Raw genomic sequence first — 18,624 nt, 5'->3', positions numbered from 1 at the left:
TATCCTCATTCTCCAAGAACTGTATACATCCTGGGCCCAATGAGACGGCACTTTTCTGTTAATTTCTATTCCTACTTTATTTTACAGAAAATCTAAAATACATGATTCCAGAGCCTTTAAAAAAAAAAATAAGACTTTTGTCTGTACAGTAAATGAGCCAAGAAAATGATAAAAATTCACTTGAATCTTCTTAAAAACCACTGTAATCCCTGATTGGGTCAGGAGGGTAAGGGACTTCTAAAAGTACATTTAAAAGAAAAAAGAATTCTTAATAAAAGTCCTTGTCACATATTAAGAGGCCATACAATAAAAGTACTGCAATGACTATCTTTCCCTGACAGGAACATACAACAATAGTTATGCTGTTGAACAGCATCAAGTTACAAAGACTTCATTCTCAGAAGTTACTTGAAACTACTCTCCCAAAGAGAACCTCCACCATTTAAAAGAAGGGGAGAAAAAGCCAACTAAATGAATCGATCAGAAACTTTAGTAACTCAGTAATTTTTATATAAAAGACACCCATGCAAAAATCATGCCACAGTCCTACAGAGATGCAGACAAGCTTTTGCCAAATTCTTATCCAGAATCCTTACTTCATCTTAAGTGTTTGTAACCCAACTTATCTTTAACTTCCAATTACTTAATGCTAAAAATATATTCTCAGGTATACACTGTTTTCCATCAACACTTTTTATATCTAATATTATTTATGAATTATACTCAGTATAAAAGATGTTTACGATTTTCATTGTTAATCTATTATATCTGAGCCCATACAGCTCTGCTGAATAGTATGCTATGAAGGTTTACATGCAGATGCACAGTATCTTAATTACTTATTCTACAGTAAGTAAGCTCTGTAAGCATCTCCATTCCTCATTCATTTGGAATGTTTAAAAATGCCACAAGAAGGGCTTGATGTCATCTTAACACTGAAATCCATCTGTCTATGGCCCTCTTTTGACTTTACTCCTTCTGCAGCCAAAATTTTCACAAAAGTTGATGAGAATTTGTCAACCTAAGGACTTGTAATGTCAGCTCCTTTGAAAGGCAATGGAATATTTGAAAGTGACAATGATGGGATCCCGTACATACAATATTCACTTTATGTGGGACCTTAAACTTAAATAACTAATCCCTTTAAAATTAAAATACATAGAATTCTAAACGCTTCCAATAGGGGAAGAGGAAAGAGGAAGGCAAATAACACAGAAGAGACAGTTCTGAGTTTCCCATATTAATAGTCCCTAATTTTAAAAATCCAATTACAATTGATACAGCACCACAGTTCCTATTATCCACTGACAAATACCTTTCCCTACCAAAAATTACCCCTCGGATAAAGCTATATGACTCACCACAGATACATCTTCCCCAACAGTGTGAACATGTTGCATTAGCCAATCACGGGCTGGCAAAATTACAAAAGGAAATAAAATCACCCAAACCATAGCAACAAAGACAACAGCCTGACAATGGCAGATGCTACACAGACATACATACAAGTTGTTAAATCTTATTCATTTTTAAAATATGTTTTATTGCTACTTTTATTTCATCTGGCTTTTATAACCCATAGAATATTTCAAAAATAGCCATTAAAATATTTACATCAATATATATGCTCTGAAAATTGTTTCTGTTTGGAAACTCATAAGCTATTGGGACCACCAGAAACACTCACCAGAGACATCAAAGGTAGGCAGTATGGAACCTGATGGAGAGGACAATGGGGTGTGAGTCCTATTTTTTTTTCATTGCAATCCTCTTTTGTTTCCAATTTAATCACTTTTATCACACACCTCAGTTTTCCCTTTCTGGGGCGACTGACACTCCACACCCTAACTTTTAGATTTATTAGCATTTCTAAAAAAAGAAACTTAAAAAGAAAGTCACATTTCTATTTTATTCAATATAAGTTCAGTTCAGCAGCTTTTTAAAAAAATAAACACTAGAAGAACTCATACATAAAATGAATAGAGGTAGTATGTTATAATTATAATCTTTTTTTCTATTTACAATTATAAAATTCATGTTGAGTGAGGCTTTGAACTTCTGCACTAAAGTCATTAAGAACTAATCTTGCCGAAGTTTAAAGAAGTGAAAATAAGGGCATTAAATAAATCCATCAATAAATCAGTCAGTCATTTAAGGGCATTAAAATGAAACTTTTCCCTATTTTCAATTTTCTTCCTTTGTCTTTTAAGTTAAAAAACAATTTTTTAACAATAAAATTCCATTTTTGCTTTCTTTTAAATAATTACACACAGCCATAATCACAGGAACTTTTGGAAACAAAGTAAATTTAAAACTTTTAAATCTAATCATCAAAGGACGTTAGAAATACATATTTCTTCTGCATATTTTAAAATGCATAAAAATTTACCTAGTAAAATATTACATGCAATTCTGATTTTTAAAATAATGCTTGCTTTAATTCTCAATGGCCTACCAAAGCATCTAGAACCAATTTATCTAACTTCATCTTACAAAAAAAAAAATTCTTAAACCTGTGTTATAATGCTTCTATTCACTAAACTTCTACATTCTAAAAACAAGAAAGAACAAGTCATTCCAGATTTTTGACCCCAACAGTAACAAGCATGAGACCATTTCTCCCTCTTCTAACCAAGTGTGGCTTCATTCTGCGGCTAAAACCAAACTCCACAGTAAAATATCTCCGTGGGAAAGGCTTGGATTTTGACTTTTTATTTCCCCTTTGACTCAAGGTGGGTGTGTGATACCATTTAAGTGACATCCAACGCCAGACAACAGGATATAAAGAGGGATATAGAATGGACCTGAATTTTGTTTTTAAAAGCATAGGATATGGAATCAGGAGGCCTGGGTTTAATCTTGCTCTGCACAAATCCCCTGGCACCTCTGAGATTGGTGATTTTCACCTGTCCAAATGGACAGTGCATTACTTATTTACAATACTCCTGTGAAGTTAAGGAAAAAAATAAAAGAAAGCTACAATGTATGGCAAAACTTAGGACTGTACTTGCTGCAAAATAGACACTCAATAAAAGTTATTTGTCTGGCTGCCTGCCTGCCTTCCTTCCTTTCTTTCTTCCATCCATCTCCTTCTCTCTACTCTCAATCGATTTAGGTCCAAAATTTACCACTAGGAAAATATGTGTAAGACATGAAGACAAAGAGTTTAAGACAAATAGTTTAAAGTTCTCAAAAAACATTAAGGCTATTCCACTTCAAACTCCAGTTATTATGATCATCCTGATCATTTCTGAGATTGAGATTAGCAATATATCACAGAACAACGCTCGCCAAAATACATAACACAAATGAACTTATTTCTCTCAATCTTATCTCATTTAGTGTCTCTTACAAACAGAAAGGCAAAAATATCCTCTGCTACAAAGTAGCAGCAATCTGTCATTTGTGGACTTATTCCTTTGGCTCATAAGCCATGTTTATTTCACTAAAGTATTAATAAGAAGACTAATTCCATTAGATAAAATATACTTTTACCCTGTGGAATTATCATAGCAAAACATGAAGCACTGTTTTCTAATATTTTAGGAAATGCCTAGGGAAAAAGCCATTTCTATCTTAGCAGCAGGTAGAGAATTCTGATAAGTTCAGGGACACCAAAGATTGGAGCAATCATTTCTATCTTACAGTTGCCTTGGTGGGAGACAGCTAAAATGTTGACAACACTGTAGGTTACCCCTTAAAAAGCAAAATGGTAATAATAATGAATATCTCAATAGCCCCTTTTCCAAGTTTATGCATGCCACAGTGTCCCTAACTAGACCCCTAAACGCTACAAAGAATTTTTGCAAAACTTTTCTTTCTAACAATCTGAATAGAAACTCCAAAGCCCCCAGGAGGTCTCTTAGTCTGAAGCATACTATGCAAAAAAATGATGGTGAGATGGATTATAAAATTCTCTACTAGATATCTTGCTGCTTGGGATCCTTTTACAGTCATTACTTAAACCAAAACACTTTTTAGAGCATCTCCATTTTCAATTAAGTTCACGGTTTTATGTTTCTCTTAACAAAGCATGCCAGTTTATTCATTCTCTTCCTCCTCCACCTGACTTCTTCCTTCCCCTGACATCACCTTCCAAGGATTTACAATTTATAATAAATTTAAAAGCAAGATCTAACCTCTAAACGACCATGGGGAAATAATTGCTGAAATGACAACAAACTGGTGTTTAGCACATTCAATGAATGCAATCTGTATTTTATGTTTTTTCTTCTATTCTAACCTCAAAATTGTTTTCAATAATCTATATTAACATTTGTGAGCAATTAGAATTGTTGCTGCTTCTGTGCAAGTTTTAAAAAACCGACAGGCTGTTCTGCATCCTCTGGAAGCAGCTTGAGGCCTTAACCAAGTAAAACAACCAGTCCTACTGTGTATAGCAGTGACCACAACAAAGGCTGTGGTTTCTCCCACACTAGCCCTAAATAGGTTCAAATTAATGCTATCCATCACTGGGTGGAAAAGCAGACAAGGCAAATCCAAGCCAGCAGCATTGGGAAATTTCTTACCAACACTCAAACCCCTGAGCCATAAATGAGCTGACCTCCCTTCTACTCAAGAACACCCTTTCTCCCTATACCTCTACACTCTCTACCCTTCAACTTCCATCTTCCTCACTACATTCTAGATACGTTCTAAACAGAGGATATTGATACAATCTTCAAGTTATGCAGAAAATACTCAAGGATATAAAAGCCATATTTAATCTCAAGTTTGTTGATTGTCTGTGCTATCTCCCTTAAAGAATTAAAAGATAAATAGAAAGATAAATGACATTTTCTGTAACTGTGTGCATATACCAATAAGTTACAGTAGATCAATCAGCCACAAAATCCACCTTTAGTTTAAGGTTAGAGTTTGAGATAGGGTGGTACTTACTGTCTTCATTAAATATCGCTGTATATTAATCTTACCCCTTTTTTTTTCCAAATAGGGTTTATTATTATAAACCACAGAAACTAACTACACAACTTTCTACTAAGGAGTTTATTAAGGTAGTGAAGAAGTTTAATTCAATAATGTATAGTCTTAGATTTGAGTGTAAACACACATACACACAAACCCCTGTTAATAGAATACATTGAATATATTTCAGATATACAATCCTGCCACAAACTAACATGGTAAGTTACCTAAAACTTTAAAAATTATCATAATTAATTTGGCATAAAATTATAAACTATAACAATCTAACATTATCAATTTAAATTTTTTTACAATTATTATTCTGTATGCACTGATAACCTTACACAGAGAGTTACACTGTATTTAAGGTACCAGCTTTTTTAAAAAAGAAATCATTCCCCCTACTCTAACCAGCACTCTGTGTGCAGCCTGGATGTGCACACACATGCACACGAAGCGCACACACGTTCCTACACAGACACTCCTAATCTTACACCTGCTCTGAAGCAGCAGGAAGTGAATTCTCAATCTGTCAACATGACCATCTGGTCTATCTGCATATCACGGCTTTCTCTATTACTATATGAAGGAATGGCAATCACGAAGCCAAAATACAACTAGAACGCACCTGAATGGGAGTCTCTCTCTCTTTGCTGAAATGGAATAATACGTGGCCTATCAGAGCAGAACTAGTAGTAATGTAAATAATTTGAAATGAGCGTCCAGGACAGCATAATTAAGGGAACAATATGGTACAGGTAATGTGGGCATCAGTAACACCGCCGTCAGGTTTCCAGGACAGGCGCCAGGCTTCGCAGACACCGCAACTCTTTCAGTAAGCGACGGGACCTTTACTGTTCCTGCCAAGCAACACTAAGTAAAGGTAGTAAAGAGAGACCATGGAAGCAATCTGTAACTATTAAACTAAAACACTACTGTGCAAACGGGTTCACTTTCTACCCTGAAACTAACAAGTACTCCTGCTACCATTAGGACAAGTTCAATTCGCTCCGTCCCTGGCTAATTAGCAATTACAGCAACTACCTGACAAATTCTGGTTATGTATTAGTCTTTCAGAGTGAATTTTAAGGTAACTAAAAATACTTCCAATCTTAAAAAATCCCTCATCTGCAAAAAGTGAAGATGCTCATTGTGATTTATCTTTGAGGCCTAATGCCATTCAAAAATGAGCAAAGGCCTTCGTTGAATTAAACATAATCCTATTTGTTTAATTTTAGTTTTTAAACATCTCCACACAGCTACCTCAGCTTTCATTCTACCCGCAGCAGGTAATAACTATAAAAAGTCATTTTATGGCCTAGACACAGCAACCTACCTCTATCCAAGAGATGAGTCCTTAAAAAGTCTAACCTCTTACAAAATTTAACTAACTCAACTGAAAATCTTTCTAGAATCTGATTACATTACCAGAAGTTATACAGAAGCAGTTAAAAAAAAAAAAAAAACTCTCCAGAAAGTTCTCGGTTGAGTGCCTACTAATGAACAAAGGTTAACTTTATCTAAAAGGTCAAATGCCTGGTGGCTAAGGTTATGACCTTAACAACTTAAATTGTGACCTTGCCACGTGCCGGGTATATTGTAGATTCTGATACAGATCATCTGGTAAAGACTGGTCATAAATTAGCTTTACTGTTACACGCCCACAAAGAACACCATTTACCACAATACCATAATATCTCAAAGTTGTCATATGATCCATGGGAAGAACGACTCAAAGAGAGACCAAATTAAAGGCATAAAATGGTTTTACTCTTTTATACTTTTAATGAGATGAAATTCTCAGGCTTATAGAATCACTCCGATTTCATTACACTTGTTACTGGTTATCAGCCACAGAATTCAAACAGTTCTAATACCCCTGGATTTAGAGAAGAAAAAGGAATGCAGTTTATGTATTGTATTTTAGCATCTCAATCAGTCTTAGAAAAATCACCTCCGCTTTTAAAAAACAATTGATTCTGCAGTAGCTTCCAGTATTTACATGTGCGTTCTAAGATTTCAACTTCCTTCCCAAGAAGAGGCCGAGGCATGAAGCAATAATTATTATATGCATTTTTAGAAAGAAAAAAAAGGATCTTCCTGTGGCCATCAAGGGGGAAAAATGGCATTTTGGAAGAAAAAAAAAATACATGTAAAAGAAAGAGAGGGAAAAAAAAGACTATAGGTGAAAAGGCCACAATGGTTTTGGCATGTTTCTTGAAGCACATTTCAGAGTCTCTGCCTCCTGCCAATACTGGCAAGTTCTCAAAACTTTTAAGGAGGTAAAAACATTGTTTAGTGTTTACAAATCTTCAGCATTATAACAGATGCTTGTCAAATCAGTTGTATGTGAGTTGACCGATCTACCTCCTATTTGTATTGGCAGCTTCCCTTCCACAAATAACAGGTCTCTAAATCTCTTAAATCACATTTGAGATATTTTCAGACAAAAGGCCTTGAGCATCCCTCAGACCCATCCTGGTGCGCACAGAGGCGCCACGGCTGCGCAGGGAGAGCCAATGGCCTGTACTTGGCCACCGTTCAGGCGACCGAGGGATTCTGGGAGGCGCAGGAAAACCGAACCGAAAGGTAGTCTGATCCACAGTGCTGGCAATAAATCTTTCATAAGCAATAAGGATGCTAACTCTCCTAAGCAACAGTCTACCTGCCATTTTACCAACATTACCCTTCAGGTCATTGAAACCACCAGCAACTATGATGGCTCAAGGGATCTGGAGCCACAGCACAGGCACAAACTGTCAACAGCGAGAGAGAATCCAACGTGAAACGGCGAGAGCGAGGAAGGCCGCGTCTCTGTGAATCTAAGGGAAACGTTCACATCTAAAAATTAGAAGGGATGCTGCTCACACCAATAAATGCATAACAGGTATTTCGCTTTGATGTTACCTTGTAAGGAAGCACCTACCATGATGGGCATCACCCACTGACACCTGCAACTTCTTATATTGGTCCGTTAGAGCATTTATTGTAAGTTATTTACTTCTCCAAATATCCAAGAGATGAAACACTAGATTTTTAGAGAGTGCTCCCCCAAAGCATATAATACCCACAACTTTTTTTTGCACCTTGTCCTAGTAGATTCTCCACTTATATATGCAAATAAATTTTTAAGAAATTTTAACTCTGCTTTTTCAATAGACAAAATAAAGTAACAACAATAGGGTTAACAGGGAGTTAAGGGCCACTTGTTCCTGTTTAGAGGTCATCTGAAAGGTGCTGCCTTTTCGTTTTCGCTACCCAGAACTGGCTAAAGCAACAGGCACTTCTTATAATTAAGTATACATTTTCAAAAACCCAAATATTTGAAACACTTACAGATCACATCCTCTAAAATACTCATTTATCCCCTGCCAACAGAATGCAAATGATGATGTGACATGCTTGCAAAGTAAATTTCTCCAGTTTCTTATGTTAGGACAGAGGGATAACAAAAGTTCTCTTTCTAAAACATATATTGAGAAAAATAATACAGAATAGGATATCAGATGACTTCTAAGAGCTCATATTTTTAGAATTGAAAATGTTTTGCAAAACAATGGAGTATCGCTTTTACAGGTAACATCTTCTCTGTTCTTTATGAAAAAAAATACATGAACCCCAAAACAACCTACTGGTAGGATTCCACAACCTTCTTTCTTCCATCTGGCTCAAGTAACTGCCATGAAGGTAATCTAGCAAGACCGATATGTACATATAAAAAGTCAACAAGTTTCACAAGACCTGAGCTTTCACGTAACACAATGAGCCTTTTGTCCAAAACAAGATGAGAGGAACAAAGTAAAAATGCATTATTTTATCCAGTCCTCAATAGTTTTATCCTGAATGCTACTCTACATGCTGTAATATGCACAGGTAAAGCATGCCTTGAAAACAGCCTTGGAACAATAAAGAATTTTGTTACAAATCACGCAACTCACCAAATCAATTATCAATATCTATTTCTCAATGTGCTCATGCACTATACAGGTTTGGTTACTTTTCAGATTCATCTTTCCATCAGTTACTTAAAGAATTGGTTTGTTTTTTCCTTTAGCTATTGTAAACAACACTAAGTATTCCTAATACAAAGCTACTAAGTTTGTACTAGTGTGATTTCTTTTTCCTTCATAAATGATCAGCGATTTGATAGCAATCTTACCTCCAACCTCTTCTTAATTAGCAGGGGGTTCAAGAGACCCCAGTAGATAAAAACACTCCCAGAAGAAAAGCAACTAAAAATATCGCCTCACAACCAAACTAAACGCTTTTTAACTAGATCACTTGCCAGTTAAAATAGACTCTTTCTTACAAGGGTTTTTATGAGGCTTCTCTCACCCCTCATCAAAAAACGTGATTTACACATATCCCATAACTGATGACCAACACCTCTGATAACGCTACTTGACAAAAGAACTAAACTTAGCGAGAATGCTCTCCAAGCTATGCTTCTCCACCTGAATGAAGGTGGAACCTCAAACAATGGAGGATCTGGCTACTCCGATGTTGGTCTACCTTGGACACCACACCATCCATGTGGACATGGCCTGCCCTAGGGAGCTCGGGGATGGCCCAGCACATACAGAGGTCATCAGGAAAAAAAAGCACACGCGAGAAAGTGGACCGACTTTTCACCATTGCACTTACCTGCTGCATGCACAAAGTATGCCAAATATAAATCGAGTTCCTTAACAGAAACCCCTATGTGATGGGGCTGGACACAGAGCCCTGGATTAGAGCACTGCGGGGACTTTACAAGGCGCTCGCCATCAGTACTTTCAAGCGGAATACCTTTAAATAAAATCACCATAACAAGGTCCAACCTCCAGACTTTATCTGCCTGGCGGAGGCAGTCAATTCTTCGCATCTTGCCTTTCTGGTCTGGGTTGGAAAGAACACAACACGGAGGCTTTTTCCCTGTGACTGTAAGAACAAAATCCTCTCGGTACTCAGGTCGGATATCTTTCCGCAACTTGGCCAGAAGTCGAGATGCCCATTTCTGCTTGACCTCTGGTTTTTCACTTAGCAACTCATCCTTCACGGCTCTCTCTTCTTCTTTTGACATACGCTTTTCATGTTTTTTGAAGTATTTTCGTTTTCGGGCCTGCAGGTTGAACCATGTGTAGGCAAAGGCTCGGACGTGGGGCAGAAGTGCTTCGATGAAAGGATGAAATTCATCCTGAGGAAATGAATGAAGACAAAAAGATAACTATAATGAAAACAAAAGGCAACAGCACTTCTTCAGGTGTTCACCTTTAAAAAAATATATCCTTATTTCACTTGAAATTTGATTCAAGCATTACGTTACCAAAATCATACATGGGATCCCTATGGGAAGTCCAAGAGGGGGGAAAAAAAACCATCGGTATCATGTCTCACAATCTTAAAGAAGAAAACCGTTAAAAAGTAAAAAATGTTTTGTTATGTTCACAGAAGTGTACCAGGTTCTACTGTCGGGCCTAGGTCCCAGATTCTTTAGACAGTAAGTGAAGTTTATCGAAATGTTTATAACAACATATAATCTTAACCCTATTTCAAGGAAGGCATATCTAATTTTGCTCCAGCCTTGACCTCACTACTTGTAGTACAGCCAGGGCTCGGCGGCCAGATTGGCAAATCCTAAACATTTAGATGCCAGTCAATGTTTATGGAAGTCTAGGAGCAAAAATCATCTCCACGATCAATGGAAACAAAGACTTTCCCCTCTAAAAGTAGACTCTGATGTAGACTCTGATCTGTTTCTTAGTCATTTTGGTAACATCTAATTCCTTTCTAAGTATTAGTTACACACAATTTTTTTTAGTCAAAAACTTAGAAAAATTTGGCAGGTCCATATACAAAAGAAGAGATGGATTTGATACTGATCGGACTAAAATAAAAGATCTATGTTCAAGACATAATTGCTGATATTATAGAAATGAAACAAAACAGGGAAAAAAGGAAAAAAAAAACAAAGAAAAGCATACAAGCCAGATAGTAAACAGAATGCGTCACTGTGACAACACGGCTGCAACTAAACACATTCAATTTACTGATCTGATTGTGAAATACCTTCAGTAATAATCATTCCGAAAAAACAGAATACTCATTTAAATTTTGAAAATAATATTTCAGGCTTTTTCTCACAGGGAAACAGGGAACCTGGTATATTCAATGCTTACGAGACTCCCGGAAAACCCTCATGGTTGCCTCTTAAAATCCAAGTAATTTGAAAATAAAATTGAATTTAAAACATTTAAATTTTTCTTACTGTTTTATGGAAAATGCTTGATTCTTTTACTTGACATTTTCTTAGGAAATAGAAATATAAAATTAAAGAAAAATTAAACAGTAACTCCACAAAGCTTTCTGAGTACATCTAACTTTTGATTAACCAACCCCACACTAATCTTACTAATCTTAACTTCTCTCCACCACACAACCCTCCCCCCAAAAGATAAATTATTTACTTTCAAATAAATGAGGATAAGAAAACCAAAGGGATATTTGATGACTTTTTTAAAAAGGGTGTAGGACAGACAAATATAAAATGCATTCTTTTTTGGTTTGTAATATCCATCTAAATAAATTTTGGAGGCACAAGTAACTGTAATGTCCAAAATATTATTACTATTAAAGCAATTATTAATTTTTAAACATTCAAATATAAACTGAGTGCTTAAAATTGGTGAAATACTTTAACAATCAAGCCTGTTAAAATATTGTAAGCTATAATCAATCACTTAAACACTACATATGACTTTTTTAAAGTAAGGTTATATTAATATAATACACACTAAATCATTTCAATAATCAACATTTTTTTCCCTCTCTCAACAAATTTCAGGCTCCGTATTTCAAGTTTAGGTTTGAAAACTGCTCTTTTTCAATAAAAGAATCCAAAAGAGAAGTCAGCTTTCACAACACATGTGCATTCTTTAAGTGGAGAAAAAAACAGAGAAAAATACAAGAATTCTATTATTCTTCCCCATACACCATTAGCACTTTAAAATTTCTGATGTTTGAGAATCTTTCCTATTGCCGTACTTTAGAAGAGAGAAATGGGGTGGGGGGAGCATTTTTCAAGTCACAGTTTATCTATAAGGTATACGCCAAACTGCAAAGTATTTAAACATTACTAAATTCTGAGCTCATCCTTGAAATGCTCTAAAATACATAAATTTGGGGTTTGAAACAGTCCTTCACATTGACTGATTTTCTTATATACACAAGACATGCTAGGGACCAAGGCTCTGTGGAATTATGCAAAGAACGCCCGGAGTCTACCTTAACTACAAAGTGAGCTTTCACCAAAATGAGGATTTCATTTTAAAGTCTCAGCCCCATTTTAAAATGCAAAGAATAACTTAGCTCCAAACAATTCATATTTATGTCAAAACCTTGTCTTATTAAAGACCTTTATTAATGATGATAAACATTTAAAATAAACCTTCTAATGTGACATTTAAGTGTTCGAAGATACTCCCAATATGCTTCTCAGAGAACTGCGAACTGCGTGCATTCGTGTTCAAAAGGATTTTGTTTACCTGCCAACCAACTGCCCATATATCTCATCATAAAAATCCTTAAATAAGGCCAACTATCTCAACTAATCATTAAGAATAATCTAAGTCCCCAGTTTTACATCAAAAGTATTTACAAGTTATTACTCCCCAAAGGTTTTAAGAATGTGCCAATAAAAGTGCACAATATTTTGTATGACTCTTACTCACATACACAAGGAAAGTGCGAGTTATATTTCTCAATGCACAATTAGAAATATTCCAGAACATCAAAACTAAAGAACATCATTCACTTGCAGGAAATGCCCAGGCACAGCATAAATTAGTTTAAAAACAAAACAGTATGCCCTTATAAAGCATGTTGTTGCACATACCGCCATAAGCTATATAATATTTCAAAATATTCAAGAGAAAACAAAGAATATTTTACGTATGTACTCAGTGAGAAAGTTATGGGCCACCAATAAAAACAAACCTGAAAACCTGTTTCAAAAGTGGTAGGACTTTGAATCAGCATCTTCAACGTTCATCTGTTTGTAAGTAAGCCAAGTTTCGGAACCACAGAATGCTGATATTTTTGGAACTACCTCTTTCAAAGGTTCACCTATAAATTTCTACTGTTGCCATTCTATGACCAGGTACATGATTTGGTTAAGATGTGTCCACATGGATTAAAATACGATGTCTGGAATTTTCCTGATAAAGTTTTTAAAAATTGTACACGTATATGGATTTTATTCTTTCATTTAGAGTAATTTTTATCACTGCGCTTTACTGGACTTTCTTTAACGACCAATAAATTACCTAAGTTTTTCTTTTTAAAACTGGCTCTAAAGCTTTATAAATATTCCGGCAAGTTAAATAAATTGTGAATCAATTTCTAAAAGAAGAACTCATAAAATATATGGCCCTCATTCACTATTTAGTGTACATTTTCTTTACAAACTGTTACACTAAGTAAGCGTTTCTCTTAGTGGTGTTTCCAGAAGAAGGCCTACTAAATGTCACTGCCAAATAGGTTTAAAAAAAAAAAACTTTCTTAATGTGGTAATAGTTCATGAACCAAGAGAATCCAACTTTGTTAAATACCTGACTATGCCCTGGGCCTGCATAGGTACACAGGTATCCTCATGTATGCACCATCCCAAAACACAAATTTATCTATTGAGAGCTCACTGGCGAAGACGCTAATGTGTCTGCTAAGGTCCTTCCCCACTAGGGCAGCACACTGGTATTATCTACCAGTTCTACGTGTTGCAAACTTTTGCCAGCTAGAACTTCAGCCTTTGAATCTCAGCATTTTCACTGTAGTCATAACTCATTCAAATTATCTTACACTTTGCATCTTATCCATATGCAATTGTGAACCTTGCCAAAACTGGTTGGAAAAGTTTCATTCCATACTTCCACGAGTTACTAAAATAGGAACTTTGGAAGTTTGTTAGGGAAAAATAAAAAACTTTTACAATAACTAAAAGCAACTGCTATCCATTATTAATGCTAGGCCTAAATCCCAAACAGACCATTTCAACATAGAAGATGCATTTAAGAGTCTTCTGAGATCAAATAGCCGGTAGATGACTGTTAGATATTGCAATAAGAAGGCATGTCATGTGGGAAATAAATCCAGAAACTAGAGAAGAGAGAAGAAACTGTGGATACTTTTTAGTCTTCCAGAAAGTATTCAGGTTAAACCGTTATCTCCTGCTAAAGGAAAGCAAGAGGTGGTAGCAGGTTTTTGAAGGGAGTGGTGAATAAACATTTTATATGAAGCATACAAACTTCATCTAGGTGATTAATGGTCAGATCGCAATGTACCAAAACAGTATGAAGGCTCACACTTTTCTTCAAAAAAATTTTAGCGCAAAATCACTTTACCTTCATGCCTTTTACTCAAAGAAAATAAATAATATATTCAAAAGGGACCAAACTTGGGGCCGTGAAGTAGCAATATTTTGCTTGGGGGTGGTGCAGACAAGGGAGGGATGGAAAGGGAGGGCATGGAAAGGAGAGGCGCTGGGGCGAGAGAGACCCACGCTCCGAGTTAGGTCGGAGGGAAAAGTTGCCCCCGTCCGGTGCGCGGGGCGGCCCGAGTCGCGCGGCAGCAGCGGGAGGCGGCGGCGGCGACGGCGGCGGCGGCGACGGGGCGGGGGGAGTCGCGTCCGGCCCGGCCGCCGCTCAGGCTCGCGGCCGGTAGCCCAACTCCGCCCGGCGCGCCCCGGCCCGCGGCTCGCGGCTCGCGGCTCGCGGCCTCCGTCGCTCGCCGACCCGCGCAGCGTGGGTTCTTCCCGGCACCGAAACTTTCGCTCGGGAAAGCGAGCGGGCGACGGGCGGCGAGGACGCAGGCTCCACCCGGCCGGCGCGGGGGGACGCGGGGCCACGCAGCTCCGCTCCGCCGAGCCCCGGGACCGGCTCGCCGCCGCCCGCCCGTGCCCAAGGGGCGCTGTCCCGGCGGGGGCCCGGGGCCCCGGCCCGCGTCCCTCCCGCGGCCGGACCCCAAAGGCTGACAAACAATAAACAAAAGTAAGAGTTTGGGGAGGCTGCTGCGGCGCGGGCTCAGCGGGCGGGCAGCGGGCGCGGGGACCCGAGTTCTCCCGCAGCCAGGGGTGCAGCGGCCCCGAGAGTGCGGGGCGTGCTGGGGGCTCCGTCAGCGCCCCCCTCCCCGGGCGCCGCGTTAACTACAGAAACCGGCCTCGCGCCTGCAGAAACGCTGAGTCCAGATTTCAGCGTGTCATGGGCTGCAACCCCGCCGAAACACGTGCGGGGCGTCCGAAAACACCGCCGTTCCGCAGTCAATCGCCCCGATATTAATTAACGCATTAATAAGAGGGCGCCATTAGCCATGTGCCCACACAAATGGCCGTGCAAGAGGAATGCACCCGCATGGAAACAAAGTTACTTTCTTAAAGCTGTATTTCTCCACCACCACCCCCTCCACGAGCATACGCGCGCGCGCACACACACACACACACACCGAAACACGCGCAGACACGGGCACACCCCGAGACACATGTCCCGGGCCCTGCTGGCGCGGGGGTCCCCGGCACCCCCGGCCCGGCCCCCGCCACTCCGACCCCCACAGCCCCTCCGCATCCAAACAGCTGCTTACCTGGGTGAGACAGAGCGGAGAATACATCACTGCCCGGCGGTGGGGTGTGCGTGTGCGTCTGGGTGTGCGGTTTGGAGGTGTGCGTGAGTGCGGGTGAGAAAGGAGAAAGAGGGAGAGAGGAGGAGAGAGAGAGAAGGGGGGAGAAAAAAAAATCAAGCCTGCTTCTTGCGTTCACATTTCCAACTCGGCTCAACTGCAGCCAGCCAGCGCTATTGCCGCTCCATGAGCTGAACTTTAACCCCGCCTAGAGTTTCCCTACACTCCACTATACATGTCTACTGTACGCGGGCGTTAAAGGCATAGCGCACCCTTTCCAGCTCCCACGCCCGCCGGCCGGGTGCCCGCGAGCTGCCCGCGCGCCCGCCTCCGCCTCCGCTCTGCACCGCACCGCACGGCCGCCGCCCGCTCGCGCCGCCGCGGGGGGGTGGGGGGGCGGTGTGGGGGAGGGGGCGGCTGCGGCGCCGCGCGGCCAGCCCGGTCCCGAGCCTCCGCGGCCGCTCTCGCTCGCTCCTCTCTCGCTCCCTCGCTCGCTCCCTGGCTCTCTCGCTCGCTCGCTCGGCACCCCCCTCCGCCCCCCCAGTCCCCGCTCAGCGCATTACTGGGTAACGCAGTGAGGAGCAGTTACAGTCTGTACTCCCGGGCAGCTATAGGCTGCCACAGGATGTGCTTAAGCAAACAAAACTACTTTTCCTCGTTCCCATCCCCCAACCCCCGCCGCAGACCTTCGCGGACCTCGGTGGAGGACTTGGGCAACTTTGCCAGGTTGCCCTGCACCCCTCGGTTCGCTGCGTGGGCACGTAGAGAACCGCGGAGAAGGCGGGGGGGGGGGGGCAAATTTGCATGTATGCAAATATTTTTAAAAATCAGACCTCCTAGGTAACTTTTGTTCCCTTCTGAAATGCGGTACGGCTCAAAGCATTGTAGTCTCTCCAACGAAGCTTTTTGTGGGAATAGATCGTCGGCAGAGGTAATTATGCACAAAATCCTGCAAACTTTGTGCAGCTTCAGTCCTATGGCCTCCAGAAGCGGGGGTGGTGGGGGAAATTTTCACAAGGAAGATTCACCGGATTTGGGGGCTGGGGGGGTGGTGTCTGGAGAAAGGGAGGCGGAGATTAACTAGCATTCTCCCTCCTAGGACTGTGAAACTAGTGGGTTTGAACACAGACGCCATAGAAAAAGTTCTATCACGTTCAGAAACAACAGTGGTTTAGCTATGACATCTTTCTCTTTTTAGGAAGAAAAAAAAATGTGAAAGGGATGTCCCCTTAGGGAAGGGAGATATTCTGGTCCAAAAACACGTGCCCAGAACTGGACGCATGCTATCATTACTGTCCCTGTTCCTGAGACACCTCTGGAAGGGTGCCTTTTAAGAATCCCCTCTTTTTTCCTCCCCCAGGTAATAGTTCTTAAAATGGAAAAGAGCTTCCTGCAATTATTTTAGGTTTGCTAAAGTATTGTTTTGGCAAAAAAGGGGGTGGTTTTTAGGGTTTGGCAAGTTGCCAATAAGCCTGCTTTTCCAGTTTTTTTTAACCTCATATTTTCTCTCTAGACTCTCTTCACTGATGGGAAAGAAAAAAAAAAAAGTATACCTCCTTCCTCCAAACCCCCATCCCATTTCTTCCTCCTCATCTCCCTCACTCTAGTTTGCAGCCTGCTGCATTTTCTAATCCTTCTCAAGATTCCAAAAGGAAAGACGACTGTATCACGTTGAAAGGCTCTGGCACACAGACAGGGGAATCTGCACCTTGGTAGAGGTTACACAGCTAGAGAGCCTCTGAAAAGAGGAAATTCCTGTAGGAATGCCCACTCAGCATGTGAGGGTGAGGTGACATGTTAAGGCCACTCTCATTCAGACTCTCCCCCACCCCACCCCCTTTTTAAAAGTAAGGAGCAAGAAATATGCTACTGGAGAAAACAAAGTTCTCTGAAATATTCTGCATCTTTCTAACGTGATTTTATGCTTGTTCTCCAGTTACTTTATTGCCAGAATAATTCCTGAATTCTCAAGAGACCATTTTCACACGCTCCCCCCCCCCCGCTTCTAAATCTCCTTGGAAAACTCTCTGATTATTTATTAAGGGGTGAGGGGAAATAATGACTTAAACCTTTAATGAGAGAGCCCCGTCTTCCCAAACTACACAACTGCTTTTCCTTGGTTCCTTTTGGATTATCAGTAGGGGAGAAACGTCCTAAAAGGCAACCCGAATAACAGAGACAACATCCCTGGCCACGAAAACCCTTGCTGGGATCTATAACTTCAACGCGCTCCAAGTTTCCTCGATAGAAGTTTCTGGCTGACGGTTCCAACATGTAACTGAGGCACAGTGAGAAGTTATTGTTCCGAGTGTGTACTCTTGGGAAGCTTTCTTCCAGAGCAGATTAAAATCTTTCTTTTAGTGTGTTAAAAGATAGACTTCACATCTGCCTCTTCCCAAAACAGCAAAGATGCTGACTTTTAATTGAATCTCAAGAAAAAGGAAAATAATTTTTTAGAAAGGGCTGGCATGTCGCCCTGGTTTTAAAAAAAAATTGGGGAAAAGTAATTTAATGCTGCTATTTCTACTTTGAAAACTTCTTTTGTTGCAGCAGTGGATGTGCCCGCGATTTCCAGCTTTCTGCGGTTAGCAATATTATCTTAAGTAACTTTTGGCGCCCTTCGTAAGACTTTTGGATATGGGACGATTGTTTGCGCCCTCTAGGCAAAGGCTGGATCCAAGTTCAGCACCAAAGCCCTGCACATCCGCTCCTGCTTTCTCTCCTACCTCCGCCAGCTCCCGCTCCCTCCCCCGCGGGAGGTGGGGGCGGGGGATGGGCCGGCGGGGGAAACACTACAAAGCACAGTTCCAACTACAGCCTTTGGAAACAGGACTGCGAAAAATACAGTAGAAGAGTTACAGTTACAGAGAGGCTTCTGGTAACTTTCTCTCCAACAGGCATAAATTTAAACACACAAAGAAACAGATGTTCCTGAAAGGGCAGACTGGGGGTAGAAAACCTTTCCAACCCTCTCCCCTACGTCCCAAGTTGCAAAAGTAAATCCTTGTCCAGGGTTCACAAAGATACTAAGACCCTTGAAAGAGAACAGGGATG

At 40.3% G+C, this 18,624-nt stretch overlaps 1 protein-coding gene across 4 annotated transcripts in view; it reads right to left on the bottom strand.

Moving 5' to 3' along the window:
- Window positions 1-15,906, bottom strand: part of NFIA (nuclear factor I A) — a gene marked incomplete at its 3' end in the record, with an annotated part of 384,610 nt that extends 368,704 nt beyond the window's left edge. For all 4 annotated transcript variants that reach the window (XM_082613084.1, XM_082613086.1, XM_082613085.1 and 1 more), the window contains exons 1-2: window positions 15,535-15,906; window positions 9,571-10,102 (exon numbers count right to left, since the gene is read on the bottom strand). In XM_082613084.1, the coding sequence (XP_082469210.1) occupies window positions 9,571-10,102; window positions 15,535-15,561 (559 nt within the window). In that variant the 5' untranslated portion in view covers window positions 15,562-15,906. The remainder of the gene's footprint in view (window positions 1-9,570; window positions 10,103-15,534) is intronic.
- Window positions 15,907-18,624: the final 2,718 nt, after the last annotated feature.

This window comes from Mesoplodon mirus, assembly GCF_964341445.2.
Source record: "Mesoplodon mirus genome assembly, chromosome: 3".
NCBI classification, from domain to species: domain Eukaryota; kingdom Metazoa; phylum Chordata; class Mammalia; order Artiodactyla; family Ziphiidae; genus Mesoplodon; species Mesoplodon mirus.
This window is presented reverse-complemented; position numbering and strand designations above follow the sequence as displayed.